This window comes from Rutidosis leptorrhynchoides, chromosome 3 (genome assembly GCF_046630445.1).
Source record: "Rutidosis leptorrhynchoides isolate AG116_Rl617_1_P2 chromosome 3, CSIRO_AGI_Rlap_v1, whole genome shotgun sequence".
NCBI classification, from domain to species: Eukaryota; Viridiplantae; Streptophyta; class Magnoliopsida; order Asterales; family Asteraceae; genus Rutidosis; species Rutidosis leptorrhynchoides.
The window spans coordinates 480,297,503-480,316,446 of record NC_092335.1 but is presented as its reverse complement, the minus strand read 5'-3'; the positions used below and the strand labels follow the sequence as shown (position 1 = coordinate 480,316,446).

At 36.7% G+C, this 18,944-nt stretch overlaps 4 protein-coding genes across 5 annotated transcripts; 1 reads left to right on the top strand and 3 right to left on the bottom strand.

The window, feature by feature from the left end:
- Positions 1–971: 971 nt before the first annotated feature.
- On the top strand, positions 972–2,502 carry LOC139898153 (probable microtubule-binding protein TANGLED). The gene is made up of 4 exons (XM_071880872.1): positions 972–1,101; positions 1,208–1,347; positions 1,441–1,496; positions 1,591–2,502. The coding sequence occupies exons 1-4, from the start codon at positions 1,018–1,020 to the stop codon at positions 2,484–2,486; spliced, it is 1,176 nt and encodes a 391-aa protein (XP_071736973.1). The 5' UTR covers positions 972–1,017; the 3' UTR covers positions 2,487–2,502.
- Positions 2,503–2,761: 259 nt separating this feature from the next.
- LOC139898152 (chaperone protein dnaJ C76, chloroplastic) lies at positions 2,762–5,053 on the bottom strand. 2 transcript variants are annotated; one of them, XM_071880871.1, is made up of 8 exons: positions 4,948–5,053; positions 4,380–4,674; positions 4,209–4,292; positions 3,940–3,977; positions 3,781–3,860; positions 3,440–3,523; positions 3,235–3,343; positions 2,762–3,121 (listed from the first exon to the last, which is right to left on the bottom strand). In XM_071880871.1, exons 2-8 carry the CDS (start codon positions 4,671–4,673, stop codon positions 2,980–2,982), a joined length of 831 nt encoding a protein of 276 aa, XP_071736972.1. In that variant the 5' UTR covers position 4,674; positions 4,948–5,053; the 3' UTR covers positions 2,762–2,979. The 2 variants fall into 2 exon arrangements, with proteins under 2 accessions (XP_071736972.1, XP_071736971.1); XM_071880870.1 differs by lacking the exon at positions 4,948–5,053 and adding an exon at positions 4,794–4,881.
- Positions 5,054–9,485: 4,432 nt separating this feature from the next.
- Positions 9,486–11,424, bottom strand: LOC139901705 (uncharacterized). Its single transcript, XM_071884384.1, has 5 exons — positions 11,110–11,424; positions 10,267–10,974; positions 10,044–10,110; positions 9,610–9,714; positions 9,486–9,505 (listed from the first exon to the last, which is right to left on the bottom strand). The coding sequence occupies exons 1-5, from the start codon at positions 11,422–11,424 to the stop codon at positions 9,486–9,488; spliced, it is 1,215 nt and encodes a 404-aa protein (XP_071740485.1).
- Positions 11,425–12,101: 677 nt separating this feature from the next.
- Positions 12,102–13,360, bottom strand: LOC139901704 (uncharacterized). Its single transcript, XM_071884383.1, has 3 exons — positions 12,645–13,360; positions 12,479–12,563; positions 12,102–12,362 (listed from the first exon to the last, which is right to left on the bottom strand). The coding sequence occupies exons 1-3, from the start codon at positions 13,358–13,360 to the stop codon at positions 12,102–12,104; spliced, it is 1,062 nt and encodes a 353-aa protein (XP_071740484.1).
- Positions 13,361–18,944: the final 5,584 nt, after the last annotated feature.

The window sequence follows — 18,944 nt, the reverse complement described above, 5'->3', positions numbered from 1 at the left end:
CTTTCGAATAATCCGGTCCAACATCAGCGCATCAAGAACATCGAGATTGACATTCACTTTGTACGTGACTTGGTTGCTCAGGGTCAGATTCGTGTACTTCATGTGCCTTCCCGCTATCAGTTTGCATATATCTTCACCAAAAATCTCCCTACTGCTCTATTTGACGAGTTTCGCTCTAGTTTGGGTGTCCGTCTTCCTCCCGCTCATACTGCGAGGGCTGTTAGCCGATATTAGGAAGCCTGCCGGGCTTCGACCCATATTTACTTAGCATCTATTTGTAAGGCACTTTTATGAATCAATAATAACATACTGATTGTATCACGTCTAACACATTTGTGTGAATGAATATTGTCATTGTTACTTTTATTTGAGTAAGAAATATACTCCAAATATGTTTCACATAAGAAGGTATACATTTGATAGTGATATTTTATATTTTATATCATAATTTTTTGAGAGATTTAGTACATCATCTATATAATAATTAGTTTTTTTTATTTGGAAAAAAATATTTGTACTTTATTGTAAATTTATTAAATTTTATTATAGAAATATAATTCAATTTGGCTTATATATTTAACCTTCGAATTATTTTATATTATGTATTTATCATTTTGTTTTTACAAAGGCAAAATATATGACCACTTTTCATAACGGGTCTATTTGTATATTTGTAACTACTATTGTCATTGTCATTCATTTTTAAAGTGATTATTATTATCCATTAGAAACGGAAAAGTCAACAGGTGAATATATATATATATATTAATAATAAATTAATATTAATTTTAATTATTAATTATTAATAATTAATAATTTAATAGTTGTAAATGAAATGTCCATAGAGAGAAAAAAGTAGCCGTTTAATTCTTGTGTATGCGTTTACTTTCCACATTATCTGACCGTTGGGGACTCATCACCATATCACCAAACTTGATCATCTTCTTCCTTTATTGTTCTATTTGGAACACCTGTTTCAAACACAGACACACACAAATATACATATAGATACACAAAATGGTTGCAAGAAGCCCACCAAAACTAAAGAAAAAAATGGTGGCACCACTGGACCCTAATCAAATCCGAGAAACTGTCAACAAGGTACCCCCTTTTTATCCAGATTTTTTTTTGTTTTTATTTTAATGATGTGGGTATTGTTTCTTGTGATAAAAAGTTTTAATTTTTAATATTTTCTCTGATTTTGAAGGTGGAAAAATGTATGGCTAGATTGCAAGAACTTCAGTATGTTACAGGTGGAACAAAAGTTAATTCTGGTGTGAATTTTAGCCCTAAAAGTACCAGAGGCTATTTGAGATCTAGCCTTAGATGTAAACAAGAATCACTCAGGTAAGTAAAATACAGATTTTTTTATATAAGGTAGAAATCTGATTAAAAGGGTGCTTTTTAAAACCCTAATTTTGGTTTTCTTGAATTTTTCAGAATCAGAAACGCAAATGGTCAAAGATCCCCAAATGGAAAATTGCCAACTCAAATAGGTATATTATATGTTATTTATCTTCAGATGTTTCTAACAATTTGAATTGAAATGTTTTGATTATTGAATTGTTGAATTATTGGTTTTTAAAAAAGGGGAATGGAACAAAATGTCATTACCAGCAATGATTTTAAAAGAAACAGTAGGTGAAATACTTCAAGCAAGTCGATTTGCTCGAGAAATCGTTATGGCTGTTGATACCAAACCTAAAAAGGTCAGTTCTTTAACTGACCCGAAAACTCCACTCACAAATTACCGGCAGAATTCAAGATTAAAACCCGAAACAACAGAGCTGAACGCGCGTAGAAACAGAGAGAAACGGATAATAAGATCATCAGATGCACATTCTCCTTTGCTACAAAGAGCTAAATCGCGAATTAACTTCAAAGTTTCGGGTTCACCACCAAAAAGAGAGATCGAAAAAGAAAACTGTCGGTTTACTGCAAACAGAGTCTCACCGAGAAACAGACCGTGGGCTAAAAAAACCGTCATCTTCCCAAACCCACTGTTTCATTCATCATCACCGAATCAACAAAACCAAAGTTTTTGCAGAACAAAGTCGCCAGTGATTCCAAAAACCCGCCCTATTACACCTCATAAGTTCTTGATCAAGACACCGCCTGCAGCTGCACGGGGTAAGGCGGCAGGGGTGGCAGCAGCCGCCACATCATCATCTGCTGTTAAGTTTCAAGTGAAGATTAAAAGTCCAACGTTTTCTTTATCGGGGACCACAAGAAAGAAGTCGGTTTCGCCACCAAAGAAAGTGTCGACAGCTGCGAAAATTAGGAGGTCATTTTCGCCATCAAGATTGGCGAGTAAATTGGCGTCACCGTTGAAAAGTAGGAGATTATCTTTACAAAGGACTAGCAATGTGAGTATGGATATTGGTGGTGGGATGATGATGAAGAACATGATGAGTGGATTAAAACAAAGGCCAAATAATTCTAATACTATTGCTACACCAATGCCTTTGTCAGCTAAGAAAAGTTGAGATTTTTTTGTTATATTCATGATATTTTCTTAATGTCAATATGATTTTCCTTTGGTGTGACAGTTTAATAACAACATGAAAGGTGAATAACAGTTGAGAGCTGTTCATGTATTATTCTTTTGTTTATACTTTTAGAGTTACAAAACATCAATCTAAGGTTGCGTTATTAATTAAATGATTCAATTTGAATAATGAATCGTTCAGCATCGCATTTGTTTATAACCTCTGACATTCAGATAATGAAAAAATAATGAAAATAATGAATAACCCAATAATTGTAAGGAGAACTCATACCAAATTTCATACCTGTTTGTGGTTCGGTCATTCATATTATGTCAACACATAATATGATAGAAATAAAAAGGACTAAACCATAAAGGATAAAGCTAAATTCTAATGACTATATATGTTATAGAACTGTGGAGTATTAAGATATGTTTATAATGAAAAATCCAGGTGCAACGAACGGGCCTTACAAATCCAGTTAATCTCGTTAATACAAATCAACGTGTTTGGTTGACTCCTTGGGTTGCTTCTTTGGCTTGCTGTACCGATTGTTCTCAAACTTGGCTTTTACAATGAGAGAGTAGAGTAATTCTGCTTCCACAGAGCAATCAAAAGGCATGTTCAGGATGCTACAACACAAATAACCGTAAACGTACACGATCAAAAAGTGATAGATTATAAAATAAATATTTGTCTTAGTCAATGAAAGGTTATATGTGACTGACTGTAGTTGCATTTGTACCTGCTAAGAAGTTCCTCCAGAATAATCCTTTGTGAAGGTGTTACATAATGAATGCAACTTTTGGGGCACTGACCAACCGCGAGTTGTACCTGATAATCCTCACCGTGACCTAATTATTATGATGAAAAAGACAAATAATTAAGGAATTACGATGTCATAAAGAATTTTTTTAAAAATATGTCTTTAAGATTCCAAGTTAAGCAACCTTGAGAGGTGGCATATGCAGTTCCTGTTGAAGAGCTGAAAGAGAAGGCATGAGGTGCTCTCTTTACACATGAATAAGGACATCCTGTACATTTGTTGCTTAATATTCAGACTATTTTTATAAAGATGTATGTTTCAAATCCACATATATAAAGCTCTAAAATTGTAAAAAATTGATTAATATACAGAAAAACTAAATAAGGAATGTTTAGGAGAAGAACTTTAGAGGGTAGACCAACCCGACCCATTTTGACTCATACAAGTAGACCTGTTTTTATGTTACTTATTGAGTGATTATAAATTGAAACCGAAAGAATATAGTTGAAATGGAATAAGTGTTACCTTTACCAACACATACCACCTCATTAACAAAGATATCAAACGCCTCGCACTCAGGAGCATCAAAGGGGTCTAGACATTCACTAAAATTTGATAGTAAAACAGTTACCTACAAACGTTAGATTTTATGAAAATTTTTAGCACGAACGAAACAATACATACCTTTCAATGATCTCTGATTTGCTTAAATTAGACAACACCTGCAGATAATAGTAATAAACATGTGGATGAGAATCCAGTAACCTTTGAAACATTAGATTTATGAACAATTCACAGAATTTATGCAATAATGAAAAGAATAAGTCTGTCAACAAACATCATTTGTTTCTTATTGGCATGTAACTTTGTTTTATTTCATGCATAAACTTCTCTTATAGCTACACTAAACTTAACTTTTACGTTACCGACTTAATCATCGTAAAATTAACTACCTCATAGGCCTGGATGATGCGACGAATCATAATATCAGAGGTATCATCATCATGCTTCCTAACATCAGGATGAAATTCTTTCACCTGATACAAATTGATTTAAAACATCTTGTTATTGTTATATATATTATATCAATCAATAAAATTTGGTTACATACAACAGACACGTACTTTGGCACGAAAAGATGCTTTGAGATCAGAAAAAGTGCAATCTGGTTTTAAGTCCAGAACTTGGTAAGCAGAAGAAGTAGACATAGATGTTTGATCTCCATTAATACTGTTTCTAACCTTGAAATTGTTTTTGAAATTTGAAGATAAATGATGATATGGGTATTTAATGGTTTGTGTTTTATGAAGTCTCATTTGAAACAAAGATTCAAAGGGTCTGTTAAGACAGTTATGGTGATACAATGAACTGAAGCTCACAACTGTTCTGCACAACTGTAAGCATCCCATCTGTGCCATTCTATACAAGTAAAGATAATTGATATGGTTAAAAAATAGTTCTAATTAAGTTTAGAAAACTAACACATAAAAGTATACACAACATTAAGAGAAGTAATAATATAGAAGGTTTTTTTTTACTTCTTTTAAATATATAGTAAAAAAGTTTCAAATTGCAGTATATGTAGTTACAGTAAATAGTTCCAAGGAAGAATTAGGGAATTATTTGAATAAAAAAGGAATTGAATTGCAATAAAAAAAAATAATAATAAAAGAATATCAAAGTGGAATTTACTTGAAGAAATTATAGGAGGCTATTGTGTGGTGGATATTTGTCTACAAGTAGCTGGTTTGTGTGTGGGGATAAAATACTATTTTGTTTGATAATGCTAAACTGGTTATACATAATTCTTGGGTCAAATGTGATCAACAGATAGTTTGGTATTTCAATGATTTTTTTTTCCCAACTAAATTAGTAGAGGTCCAGTTGACCCATTTCATTTGAGTTGACCCGTTCCAAATAATTTACTATTCGTGTTGGGAATGTTTGGGACCGAAAAGCAGAGAGAATTCGTGGATAGGGTTTGTGCAAAGTGTGTAACATATCAATGTAACCCGTATTCCACATATATAGTATATGCAGTGACAGTAGATCGACATACTCTATTTGTCGGTCGACTGTCTCTCTAGGTCGAGTCGACTGATAGTCGACTTCCACCGACTTACTCTGTCTACCGACAGTCGATCGACAGACTGCGTCTGTCGGTTTACAGAAGTTTAACTCTAGATTTAAACTTTAACGATCTCGTTACTTGACACGCGATTATAAATATACTGTAAACAAACAATATCCAAGAGTCAACATACGATTACAATAATGTTCAGTAGCAAATAACTAAAATAAACGAACAATACGATTAGAACAATACGATTAGAAATTTACATTTATGCACTAACAGATGTGTTTCTTTGCCTTTATACTCATCCCAGGAACAAGTTGTCCTTGAGAATTCTGATTTCAATGAGACGGATCTCGTGTACCCCTAACGTCTGTACATGATGGCGGTTGTCTAGAATCATAACTCTCACTATCATCTGTAGAGCCGACTGGTTGCCAAAAGGTTCCAACTGAAGGTGGTCGTTGATCACTGCTGGATTCATCACTGATAGTCACACTACCATAAACCGCCTGTTTGATGTCATGACGGGCTTGAACGGCCTGCACATCTAACTGAAAAAACAATAACAACTTCTTGTTAAAATCTTTTAACTTCCATGAGTGAGTAAACTTTTCAAAAATGTTTCTCTTGATTTTCAAACAGTTAGCAGCAAGTTTTTTGGCTTCTATGATCTCATCAACGAACATTTCGTATTCGGATGAAGTATGATTGAGTTTTCGATCCAGGTTTACGACTTCTTTAGTGAATGAAGCTATTCTTTCTAAGGTTTTTTGAAGTTGACCTAGTTCATGTTTGAAATTGGTAGTTGTTTGAGCTGCAATTATTACAATATCAAGAAGATTTGTAATGGAATATGAAAGAAGTAGAGGATCTATAAGCAGAGGCTGCAGAGCCATTGAGAAAAAGAATTATTTTTTTTATGATTTACGTTACACAAATGTTAAGTGTACCACATTTTCCATCTGTATATATTGTGATAATTTATGAACTGAAATGTACTAATGTTTTATTGAGATATTGATACACTTAAGTTGATTTTTACAACAGATATGGTTCCCTACTTATACAATAGTTTGAACGGCTATATCATCTATTTCAGGCATGGAGCCTTTGACTAACTATGAGAACTATTTTACTATATCTAAACTTGGAAGGTGTCAGTTCTGATTTACTGTACACTTGGACTATATTGTAAAAGAATCTTTTGATCTTGGGAAATGATGTAAAAGGTTGATCTCTGTTAACTTTTCTTTAGTTCTAACACTCTCTCTTAAGTTGAATATTGAGATTTCCGATATTCAACTTGACAAGAACTTTGTTGAAAAGTCTTTCGTTAACTGATTTGGTAAGGATGTCCGCGAGCTGGTCTTCTGACCTCGCAAATGGGAGTGAGATGATTTTTGCTTCGAGCTTTTCCTTAATAAAGTGTCTGTCGATTTCAACATGCTTTGTCCGATCATGCTTGATCAATCCCTAATTAATGAGTTACTTAATTACAGATTGAGTGCAATAAGATTGAGATGGAGGATGAGATGTTTGATGATTATTTTGGGCCCTGATGATCGTCTTTCACTTTAACTATCAAGTGATCAACCACCCCGACCCGGTCTTGATTGTTAATTAGCATGATTCACCTTGACACGATGTAAAAATTCCTTGGGCGAGATCACAAGAGAAAATTACAAAGGTTCCGGCAAATGGCAGCGAATCAACAACCTATAAATGAGAGGCCGAGCTCCCTATTTATAGTATTCGAAATATCCGCGGTCTGCGGACTGTTTAACTATCCGCGGAAACTTAGCGGAATGACCCGCTGTCTTTTATTAGCGCGGAAACTGATCCGCGATCTTTATCTTCGGCGAATATTCCAAGCCTATTGATTATAGTTCGCGTAACTTCTGCTTTTAGCCTTTAGCAAATAAAATATACATATACAATGCTATGTATATGATCAAGTCCCCCCAGTTTATTTTGATACATCTTGCAAAGTAAATGTGTCATGATAAACTCTAAATATTCGCAGTCAAACATTTTTGCTTTGCCTTTGTTACCGTCACAGCAAACAAAGTTACCGTTTTTATCCGTTGTCTAAAATATTATCGTTAAAATTATCACAACGAATACTTAACACAATTAATTAGCACCCTTATTTCCCATATATATATATATATATATATATATATATATATATATATATATATATATATATATATATATATATATATATATATATATATATCGGCGTCCATAACCACCAATTTCCACTCACCACTCTGAAGTACTTGGCAATTTAATTAAAACATTCATTTCATCTTCCCAGCTTCTTTCTTTTCGTGATTCTCTTTCACTTGATCATGAAGATCGACGAAGTGGATTCCAAGGTTAACCCAAAAACCTTGATCACAAAGCTATTAACAAGCCAGGAGGCTAAATCGACGTCATCAAAAGAGAAGCAAACAATTCCAATCGTCGATTTGACCTCCAAATCTCTCCTTACGAAGCTAAGCTCCACCAAACGACCATTCCAGACGCCGTCACAATCACAAAGCAAAAAGCTCAAACAACAAGACACCGCTCTTTACGATAATCCAATTACATCGGATTATGAAGGGGACCAGCAAACTGGTACATCGCGATTATTATTTCATGTTTATAACATGCATTATACTTTTATTTCGCCAGCTAACTAATTGCTTTATTTTGCAGGCGATTCCACTGGTGACCCTATTTTTTCGAGCCCAAACACTCTTGACCAAATCACAGAGTTGTTCCGCACTCCACTCAACTCTTATGGGGTGCGGATTGACGGTTTATCAGGATATACTTATGCCTCTGCTGCTGCAGCACTGGATCAGCGCCAACAAATGAAGTTGGCAATCCCAGGCGAGCTTCGCCGCAAATTTTCAAAGCTTTTTATGCTTGATGCGCATAATAGTTTTGTGCAGAATTTCTACATGTGTTTCAATTCTGCGTATGATATGATTTACCGTCAAGAACAGTTCTTCAACGTTCTTGAGGCTGAAAAGGCAAAATACAACACCGAGAAGGTCAAGGCTACAGACAGCGAGAAGCGTTGTGTCGACCTCTCTTATGAACTCACCGCAGCAAAAACCGCGGTTGATGACTTAAAACTGCATGTTTCAACTGCAGCTGAAAAAGAAAACAGCCTCCAAGCTACCATTAATGCATTAACGGATGAGGTTACGAAGGTCACTGTGGAGCGAGACAACGCTCTAGCTGCCACAACTTCTGCGAATCTTGAATTCACCAAGCTTTGCCAACATTTGCCAGAGTTTGCCAGGGAAGTTCTTAATTCTCATCCTGTTTCTGCTCAGTTTTTGACATATGCTGCTGCGCTGAAATTGCGCGAAAGAGTGGAATTCTTGGATGAAATTACCCCTTACTGCACCATACCAAATCCACTACCATCCGCAATGGAAGACCGCATATGTTCGCTCACATATGCTCGAGATGCATTTGCTACCGCGAAAGAAAACATAGCGGACATTCCAATCCCAAAAATTACAACAATATGCGAGCAAGACGATGCAACTGCAGATGATATCATCGAGCTCGATTTGTCTAAGCCATGATTATATTGTAAAATTTAGCACACAGCTATCTCTGCGCCTTTATTAATAAAATTTTCACATTTTCATATATATTCACAAGTACTTTTATTTATATAGCGCTTTTATCAAAAATATTCATAACACGGACTTGTCCTTTGCAATTTCCAACTTTTATTATCGTGCACATAATAAGTATGTACTTTTGCGAAACAATCTGTATGCGTGCATATTTACACGTTATGAATCTTTTAAGTCCGCCAAAGCGATCCTTAGGCAATCAATTAGCATTGTGAAGCATCCAAGTATTGTCCAAATCAAATAAGGATTTTAAGTTCCTTTCGCAATAATTATTTTCTGCGAAAGTGGGCAATTTCATCACTTTGCGCAAAACACCTCATCATTATGAAACAAAATACAAAACAATTCATAAACTTTTGGCATTTCACAAATAATCTCTTTGCATATTCTTACAAGTGTCAACTTTTTAAGTTCTTACAAGTGTGATCAAGACTTGCAAAAATTAAAAATAAAAGCACATAAAAAGAATATCAAGTATAGGCCTTGCAACGAATTTCACACTTTTATGCATATGCATTTTGCCCTTCATATTATTTCCACAGAATTACGCATAATATCGTTTTAATAAAGCAGCATGCCACGCATTAGGTAAAGTTCGCCCTTCCACATCTGCGAGCTTATATGAACCTGCTGCATTAATTGCCACAACTTGATAAGGACCCTCCCAATTAGGCCCTAATTTGCCAAGCTTTTCTGCTCTACTTGCATCGTTATTTCGCAGTACCCATTCGCCTATATCAAAAGATAAAGCACGCACCTTTTATTATAATTCTTGGCAATTTGTTGTTTATTATTTGTTTCTCTGATAGCGGCCATTAACATTCGCTCTTCGATGAAATTCAGATTTTCTCCTAACGCATCATTATTTACTTCTTCTTCAAAGTTAGCGACTCTATGCGTTGGCACAAGAATTTCAGCGGGTATTACTGCCTCAGAGCCATATACCAAACTAAAAGGTGTTTCCCCTGTTCTTTTCTTGAAAGTAGTGCAATGTGCCCACAAAACATTGGGTAATTCATCTACCCAGCCAGTTCGCTTTTCGCATAACCTCTTTTTAATACCGCTTACAATATCACGGTTGGTTACTTCGCATAAACCATTAGCCTGTGGATGTGCCACTGATGTAAACTTTTGGATTATATTTAAATCAGTGCACCATGTTTTAAAAGGATCTTTCGCTATTTGAGCGCCGTTATCACTAACTAATTCACGCGGAATACCAAATCTGCAAACAATGTACTCCCATACAAAATTTCGCACTTGCACACCAGTGATAGTACGAACCGCCTTAGCTTCAACCCATTTTGTAAAATAGTCAATTGCCACAATCAGGAATTTGACATTGCCAGGTCCTGCGGAAAATGATCCTACAATGTCAATAGCCCACGTGTGAAATGGCCATAGCGAATTAACAGGAATCATATCATGCCTTGGTATCCGATTCTGTGGAGCATGCCTTTGGCAGCTTTTACAATGCTTAATAATCTTTGCAACATCGCGATATAGGGATGGCCAAAAGTAACCCATCCGCATAATTTTTGCCACAATAGTTTTATAGCCTGAATGCAGTGCACAAGAACCGATATGCACTTCATCAACTATCATTTCTGCTTCAATTGGGCCAACACATCGCATCATTGGATCGCAGTATGATTTGCGATATAAAATATCATTTTGAATGATGTACATTTGTGCTCGCTCTCTAACTAACCGAGCTTCGCGCTTATCATCTGGCAAAACATCATTGCGAATATACTGCAAGATTGGTTCCATCCAATTTGGTTGTTCTTCTACAACAGACGCGACCATCAAGTCGTTATCTATTGACTTGCTTGGCAATTCCTCAACCCAAACTTGTTTTTGAAAGTGCGAAAACGTTAAAGCAGCCAGCTTACTCAAAGCATCCGCCTTCTTATTTTGACTCTTTGACACTTGCGTAAGTTCAAAATGCTCAAACCGCACTGCCAATTCTTTCAACAACTGCAAATATTTCTGCATTGAGGAATCATGTGCCTCAAAAGAGCCATTAAACTAATTCGCCACTAATTGCGAATCTGTAAATGCTCGTAACTTGGTGATATTTAAACCAGCAAGCAATGCTTCATATTCTGCTTCATTATTTGTCACATCAAAATTAAAACGTAACGCGCATATATGCTCTTCACCACTTGGGCTTGCTGACACTAAACCCACACCAGCGCATTCTGCACATGAAGCTCCATCAGTAAATAAATCCCAAGTTTCTCCAACCGCTGGTTTTAACTCTGTTCGTTCATTAATCACCTCCAACTCCCCAGTCATTTCAGCGAGATAATCTGCTAAAACCTGGCCCTTTACAGCACTGCGCGGAAGGTAAGAAATTTGATAAGCACCTAACTCTACTGCCCATAATGAGAGTCTACCAGATATCTCTGGTTTTGTTAAGACTTGCTTGATCGGCATATTAGTTAGCACATGCACTGAATGCCCTTGAAAATATCTTCTTAACCTTCGCGATGTTAATATGAGCGCATACACAAATTTCTCAATCGGCGCATAGTTTATTTCACTCCCTGTAAGAGCTTTACTGACAAAATACACAGGTTTTGTATATTATCCCTTTCCGCAATTAGAACTGAGCCAAAAGCTTCATTTGCTACCGATATGTAAAGGTAAAGAATTTCGCCATCACTTGGCGCTGTTAGCATAGGCAAAGTTTTTAATAACTTCTTTATTTCCTGAAATGCAGTCTCAGCTTCATTTGTCCAAACAAAACTTTTTTGCTTCAGGCAGCCTTTTAAAGTTTTGAAAAACGGTAACTCTCTTTCAGTGGCTTTAGATAAAAAACGCGTTAATGCGGCTAATTTTCCCGTCAGACTTTGCGCTTCCTTGACCGTTTTTGGTGCTGTCATATTTTCAGTAGCTGCAATTTTCTTTGGATTATCTTGAATACCTTGCTCAGTAACAAGATATCCCAAAAACTTTCCTTCAGTTTCGCAAAAACTACATTTTATCGGATTAAGCTTCATGTTTATCCTTCGCAATATGTCAAATGTTTCCCGCATATCATCAACAATTCGCTCTTGTGTTGTGCTTTTAATTACTAAATCATCTACATAAGCTTCAAGATTTCGCCCAATTTATTTTTCAAACGCAGTGTCAATTAAGTGTTGATACGTTGCACCCGCATTGATTAAACCAAAAGGCATCATTATATAGGAGAATATGCCTTTTCCTGTATGAAAAGCGGTTTTATCTGCATCTTCTTTAGCCATTGGGATCTGATGATATCCCCTTGCCGCATCCAAAAAATATTTATATGGAAAAGCATGCAAAGATTCCACTTTCAAATCAATTTCTGAAAGTGGATAGTTATCCTTAGGGTACGCTTTATTTAAATCCTTGAAGTCAATACACATTCTCCATGAGCCATCAGGCTTTTCACCAAAACTGGATTCGCAATCCATGATTGGTATTGAACTTCGCGTAGAATTCCAGCTCTCACCAATTTTGTTACCTCTCCACACAGCCACTTCACGCGATCTGGGGCCATGCCTCTACGCTTCTGTACTACAGATTTTAAAGCTGGATTTACATTAAGTCTGTGTTCCACAATGTAACGCGGAACACCAGTCATATCATTTTCACACCAAGCAAAAACATCCATGTACTGCACAACTAACTGCACAATTTGTTTCCTAGTATCTGCACTAACATTGCATCCCACTTTAATTTTTTGCTGGGGATATGCAGGATTAACCACTACCATGTTGTCCGCGACATCAGCGGTTGCTTTCACTGCACTTTTTACATTAACAGTCGCACAGATGGGCATAATGCTTGCTGACCTTATTGAAGCAACACCTTTACACGTTGCGAATTTAATCATACCATGAATAGTAGATGGAACAATTCCGAATTTTCCCAAGGCAGTTCTTCCTAACAACATGTTATAGCGAGATGAAGTCCGCATAACATAAAAATCTAACCGCGCTTGCCGCACTAAACTATCATCATATTCATCAAATAGCTCAACATCTAATGGCAATACACCCATAGGCAATGAGGATTCTCCCGCAAAACCGGTTAGCGAGGCTGCGGTTGGTTGTAAAGTTGCTCTAATACTCTCTGGTAGTTGAACAAAACATTGTTCATAAACAATGTCAACACTACTGCCATTATCAACATGAACTTTCATGATTGTGATTCCAGTTTCCGCGACTTTGCACGATACTACTATCGGAATTTTGGAGAAATCATCGCTCTGCATTTTTGAAAAACTAATTAGCGCAAACTGCCAATTTTGAAACATTCTTGCTGACTTTCGCTTTCTTCCTCTTTTTTGGGAATTTGCTTGCACAGCGACAGCAATACCACTATCAATTCCGATATTGCTCATTATTTCAATTAATCAAGCAATTTACCGCCAATTACAAACGTATTCGCCTGTGAATCATCAAAATAACACACGATTGGAATTAAATAAGCCAATTAATCGTTTGATAGCACGAAACAAAAAATTTCAAGTTTAATTCTCTAAACGTGTCCCACGGATGGCGCCAATTGATCAATCCCTAATTAATGAGTTACTTAATTATGGATTGAGTGCAATAAGATTGAGATGGAGGATGGGATGTGATGTGTGAAAAGTGTCGTATAAAATTGTCTTGTAAATAATATGGAAAAATACCGATTTAAGATTGCTACACACTAACGGGCAGTGTACCCGATCGTGTAGTAGTATAGAAACTGGTTTAGTTCCGTGTATCGTTCCAAGGACAGTTATATCAGTCAAACTAGAATTAGAAACTATATTATGATTAACTAAGTGAATTAAAGTAAAAGTACAAGTTTTATGTTTTGTGGCTGTTTTAACGATTTAGCCAAATCAAAGAAGGTTAAATGTAAAAACAATATTTTTAGTCTTTTGGTTTATAAGATACAAATAAATGCAAATAAAGCAAGTAAGATAGTTTTGAATTAAATCAAAGAGATGAAATGTTTATCTAGATATTTTACCCTCGGTATTGGATGTAAATTAGATATTAAGCCCTGATTGAATAATTATGTGTGTAGTTATCTAATAGGTTCACTAAGAGTTCTCTCGGATAAACACGCAAATACAATAACAAGATCAAGGGTTCCCTTTTCACTATAGTTCTTGTATTTGTAATCAAATAACTATAAGTATGCTAATCACCTAAATCGACTCGCCAAGAGTTCTCTTTAGCAAGTACTCAAACTAGAATTACTAAGCGAGGGTTCCCTATAACTTAGACCTTTTCGTTTGTGACTAGTTGATCAACAAGATCAAAGACTTGAATAACAATTGTCTTTGCGTTCGCTCTACACAATTCATTCCTATTTTGTTTAACCGTTTTAATCTAGTTTACCCCCTTGGTCCGGTTTAGCAAACAATCAATCTAAGACAAGTTGATTGTAAATCAATATGATACATCAACAAGAGTTCTCTTTATCAACAACATATCAATTAACTAGATACAAATGGTTTTAAAAACAATAAGCATGGTTTTTAATTCAAGCTTCAATCTATCACGCATAATACATTCAATCAATAAGATTACATCCAATACCTTGGTTATTAATCTAGACAAACATTATAGAAACTAGCCAACAATCATGGTAACAGATAACAATACAATCAAATTATTAACTGAAATCATTGCTGAGAACAAGTAAATAACCTACAAGAACAAGAGTTCTTGGATGAAGAAGATGTTGATGGATGATGCCTTGATGTTGAGCCTCTTCAAAGAGGTTGGAATTCTCCAAATAGCTCCTGAAAATCGCCTCTAAAACTCTCTGGTGCGTAACTCTTATGAAACAGTCCCAAAAATGAAGTTTTAAAGTGGAGAAATTAGGTAAAAAGCAGAAAAGTCGGGTACACCTACTACGGGACGTCGTCCCAAAAGGCAGGAAGGCGTCCCGATAAACAGACCTAGACGGCGTCCCGACTGTCCAAGACGGCGTCCCACATCAAAGGGCAGGACGGCGTCCCCATTCCCTGGACGGCGTCCTGCTTAGCTAAAGGGCACTGTTTCGTTTTCTTTTTAATATTAGCTCATTTGGACGAAGCCTAACATATCGGAAGCCTTGTTTTATCATTTTAGAGTGCTACCTTGACCCTAACTCGTATCGGGATTGACCAATGTCATAAATCATCAAAATTCTTTGCAAATCATTCTTCCGATACAAATTCGCGCATCTTGGCTTATCACTTGTAGATCACCTTCATTATCTTCGATTCTAGAGCGTTTTAAGTGATATTGCGATAGATATATATGATGTTAATGAGCAATATCAAAACACCCCACACTTAAACCTTGCTTGTCCTCAAGCAATTCTTTCGTTACAAAGTAGAACAATATTAAACACAATCACACAATATAGATTACAAATATTACATGAATCACTCGAAGCACACGAAACACACACGTTGAAATGAAACACAACTCACACTATATGAAACACACGCTTTAAGTAACACACTCACGCTATATACACTATGGAAACACACGCTTTAAGTATAGCACACTTTTATTGAAATCACACGCACGCTATATTCACAATGGAAACACACACACACACATTTTTGGTAGATTAGAGCCAAATATCCGAAAAATTTGATCCTAGGGAAATCAGGACCTTGATGAAAACGTTTTATGGTTTTGAAAATATCATCCTAGTTTTTAATACTAGACACGTTTTCCGATTTTGTCGGGTTTTCTGAATTTTGAAAAATGAGTGCGGGTTTCCCGCTATTGGTCAAGCCAATCCCTCCCACGGTACCTAACATCATGAGATATCGGTAGAAAATAATGTGCTTAGGAGGATACACATTACGTCCGGATATCATTGACAATTATGAGGTAATCATCTAATCCGTTAAGTCAATCATAAAGATTGAAGTTTATCAGGCTTAAAAGCTGATATATTACCTTTCCGGAGGTTATCCACTGGGAATCTGATCAATCACTGACAATTTGTGTATCATGGTGCGCTTCCCATTTGGCTAGCAAATCTCCCTCATTGAGATAAACTTTGACTACCAGTTTCCCTGTTTGATGTTGAGGCCTGGTAGATTTCCAGTCGATTTTAGCAATGACTTTTCAAGACTTTTCGTCACCCTACAACTGGTCTGGACTACAACTTCTGAAATAAATCAGCAAGTGTGTCGTTCGGGAGACTTGACTCCCTTTAGGATGGAATGGATACATCCTGTATGGTCATATAAGTGGTCGGACGCAACATTGTCCTTGTTAGGAGAAACAATGAGGATCGTCCTTAGGGTTTTCGATCTGGCGCGAGATCCGGTTTCCGACCACGCTATACAATCACCGCTCTCTCACGGTTTACACTCGTTTTTGGTACAAGTGACCTACAAGTTAGCTTACTAAACTAGTAGGATTTTCACTCAAATAATTGAATGATGGAGCAACTTCAAAGACTATTAATAATTTAAAATGTAAACCAACATTTATTTTCTAGATTTTAAGACCATAATGTGTATAACGTGGTTTTTGGGCTTTTAATCGTTTTTAAGGCTACTTGAAAATTTTAAAATTTTTTAAATAAGCTTATAATCAATTAAGTTTATAAAATATCTTTTAAAAATTTATATTTATAACGGAAATTCGGTTGTTAAACCTGATCTTAATCCGTCGATAAATTTTAAAATCAATTTTATAAAATTTAACCTTTTACAAGTTATGTTGCCTTGAACGCCTTAATTTTAGTAAAACGAGTTCCCGATAAATTTCTACTCCCCACCCTACACTTGAGATCATGCAAGGCCTTCATTGCATGAAATCAGAAAAAGGATTAAATTTAGAGGGCAAAGTGATAGGGTGATTGTAGAAATTTCCAATTTTTAACCTGTAAATCGTGGAACAAGTAGACAGATGCCGCTGAACTTACTGCCAGCATAAGAACATCGTCTAGTCCGCGATTATCATCATACACACATCATAATATCAAATGTTGCTGAACTTAATGCCAGTCTTTGAAGTTCAATCATGCTGCACAAATAAACAAACCACACAAAGCATATAAAAATAACGGTGTTTTTACAACCACATCCGTTTATCAAACCACACATTAGTATATTATTACAAACCGAAATTGTATCAAAATACATCACACAAATAAAATAGTCTAAAAACAAGGTACAAAATGATCCAATAGGCACGCAGGCCTAGTTATCAAACGGCCAAAAATAATTACCCGAACCATCTCTGTACGGGCGTCCCTGTGGATATTCTCTCTCAAATCTTTCCCGAGCTTCTTGCATCGCAGCTGAAGAGTTATAAATCGGGTGAGGCGGAGGTGGGTTTTGAGGATCCGTGTAATATTGGGGTGTCAGACGTGTCGTCCCATAGTACTGCTCGGGGTTGGAATAAAACAACTCTGAGTTATGGTTATTCCAATCAATACCATAACTCATCCATCCCTGATCGTGCACTTGAGCAATCTGTCGTTGCTCCATTCGCTGCTGACTATCCCACATTCGATCGTTGTGCATCCTTTGTTCGTTCGGGCTCAACCTCATGTTGTTAACACTACCAACCAAACTGTCCCAATTCGCTTGGGACGGATGCCACGGAACCTGTTCACCAACATTGGTCTGTGCCTCCATTTCTGCCTCCTTTTCCTGCTGCTGTTCCTGTTGAACACCACTGCTACTCGCGCCACCTGCACCTGCTGCCACAAAGGGTACCAAATGCCCATTCCTGTCTTTCATAATGATTTCGGCATTAATATAAAAAACCTTTTTCAATGGTTTCATGATACTCGTAAGTTCCTGTAATCTGTCGAAATCAATGTTAAAGTGTCGGGCAAATCGGGTTATGTAGTGCCCCCCCAGAAGTGGCTTCTGTAGCCTTGTCTCGGTAGCAATGGAAAGAAAATAGTTACCGATCAACCCAGGAATGTCGGTATAGGCCCCCCGCTTGATTTGATCCATAATCCACAAATCTAATGTTTTCACCTTCTCATGTCCCTCAATCCTTGCATTAAAAGTACATGCGATGAGTCGGTGAAGCAGCTTATCATCCCGGGCTGCGATTTCGTTGTACCGGTGTTTGCTTGATCGAAAATGTGCAGGCGCATTATTTGGTTTACAAATTCTGCGCCAATAAGAAGTGTCATCAAACTGATGTCGGCCAACATAATCAGAAGCCCTCAAGTATTCACCTAACTGTGTGTCGGTGAGTTCCTCAAAAATACCCAGAATTCGACAAAGCTGAAAACTGCTCAAACCCCTGTCTTGGCCTCCTAGACGAAACCGTAGAAACTCAGTTGACAAATAATCACTTACATTGCTAAACCGCATAGTAGAGTAGAATTCTTTAAGAAGCACCGGGTAGATTGGTTCATTGATGCTAAAAACATGTTCCCAGGCGTGGGCTACTACTCTACCGTAAGGAATGGCGAGTAAATTAGTAACATGTCGGCGCATGCCCGCCTCCTCCAATGGCCCCCAAATAAAATACCAAGTAGCATTAATGGGCCTGCGGTTTATTCTCTCAAAAGTTTCGGTGTAGTCTTCGTCATTCTGTACCTGTGTTAACCAAACCCGAGGATCATTTAGATCCTCCTCCTCTTCTTCTCCGGAAGAAGACGATGAATGATGTTGTTGTGGTGGTGGTGGTGGTGGTTGTCTTGGTGGAGCCAAACCTGATGGCCTTCCTCTTTTAGCCGGTCCTCCTCTGCTTGGTTGTCCCTGCAAAACATTATACACAAAACCAAAAGAACATAGAAACCGTTGTGTTAATGTTAGCTAAAACATAACCGAGTAGCAGGAGAACTTAATCATTCAATTCCTAGTTCAAAAGTATTATGATTCATTTACACCAAAGTGCATGTTCACAAGTTTATACCAGAGTCAACCAAAGTCAACTTGAATTCATTAACACACTTTCAAAAAATGAAAATCATAACATCACAAAGTAGCACAAACTTAG

Coding starts and splice junctions, on each gene's coding strand:
- LOC139898153 (XM_071880872.1), top strand. CDS start 1,018: ATGGTTGCAAGAAGCCCACCAAAACTAAAGAAAAAAATGGTGGCACCA. Junction 1,102..1,207: donor TCCGAGAAACTGTCAACAAG/GTACCCCCTTTT, acceptor CTGATTTTGAAG/GTGGAAAAATGTATGGCTAG. Junction 1,348..1,440: donor TGTAAACAAGAATCACTCAG/GTAAGTAAAATA, acceptor TGAATTTTTCAG/AATCAGAAACGCAAATGGTC.
- LOC139898152 (XM_071880871.1), bottom strand. CDS start 4,673: ATGGCACAGATGGGATGCTTACAGTTGTGCAGAACAGTTGTGAGCTTC. Junction 3,978..4,208: donor GCATCATCCAGGCCTATGAG/GTAGTTAATTTT, acceptor TATTATCTGCAG/GTGTTGTCTAATTTAAGCAA. Junction 3,861..3,939: donor AAATCAGAGATCATTGAAAG/GTATGTATTGTT, acceptor ATCAAATTTTAG/TGAATGTCTAGACCCCTTTG.
- LOC139901705 (XM_071884384.1), bottom strand. CDS start 11,424: ATGCCGATCAAGCAAGTCTTAACAAAACCAGAGATATCTGGTAGACTC. Junction 10,975..11,109: donor CGTTACGTTTTAATTTTGAT/GTGACAAATAAT, acceptor TCCTCAATGCAG/AAATATTTGCAGTTGTTGAA. Junction 9,715..10,043: donor CAACCGTGATATTGTAAGCG/GTATTAAAAAGA, acceptor CTTTTGATATAG/GCGAATGGGTACTGCGAAAT.
- LOC139901704 (XM_071884383.1), bottom strand. CDS start 13,360: ATGAGCAATATCGGAATTGATAGTGGTATTGCTGTCGCTGTGCAAGCA. Junction 12,564..12,644: donor ACTAGGAAACAAATTGTGCA/GTTAGTTGTGCA, acceptor TGTGGAACACAG/ACTTAATGTAAATCCAGCTT. Junction 12,363..12,478: donor TGAAGTGGCTGTGTGGAGAG/GTAACAAAATTG, acceptor ATTGACTTCAAG/GATTTAAATAAAGCGTACCC.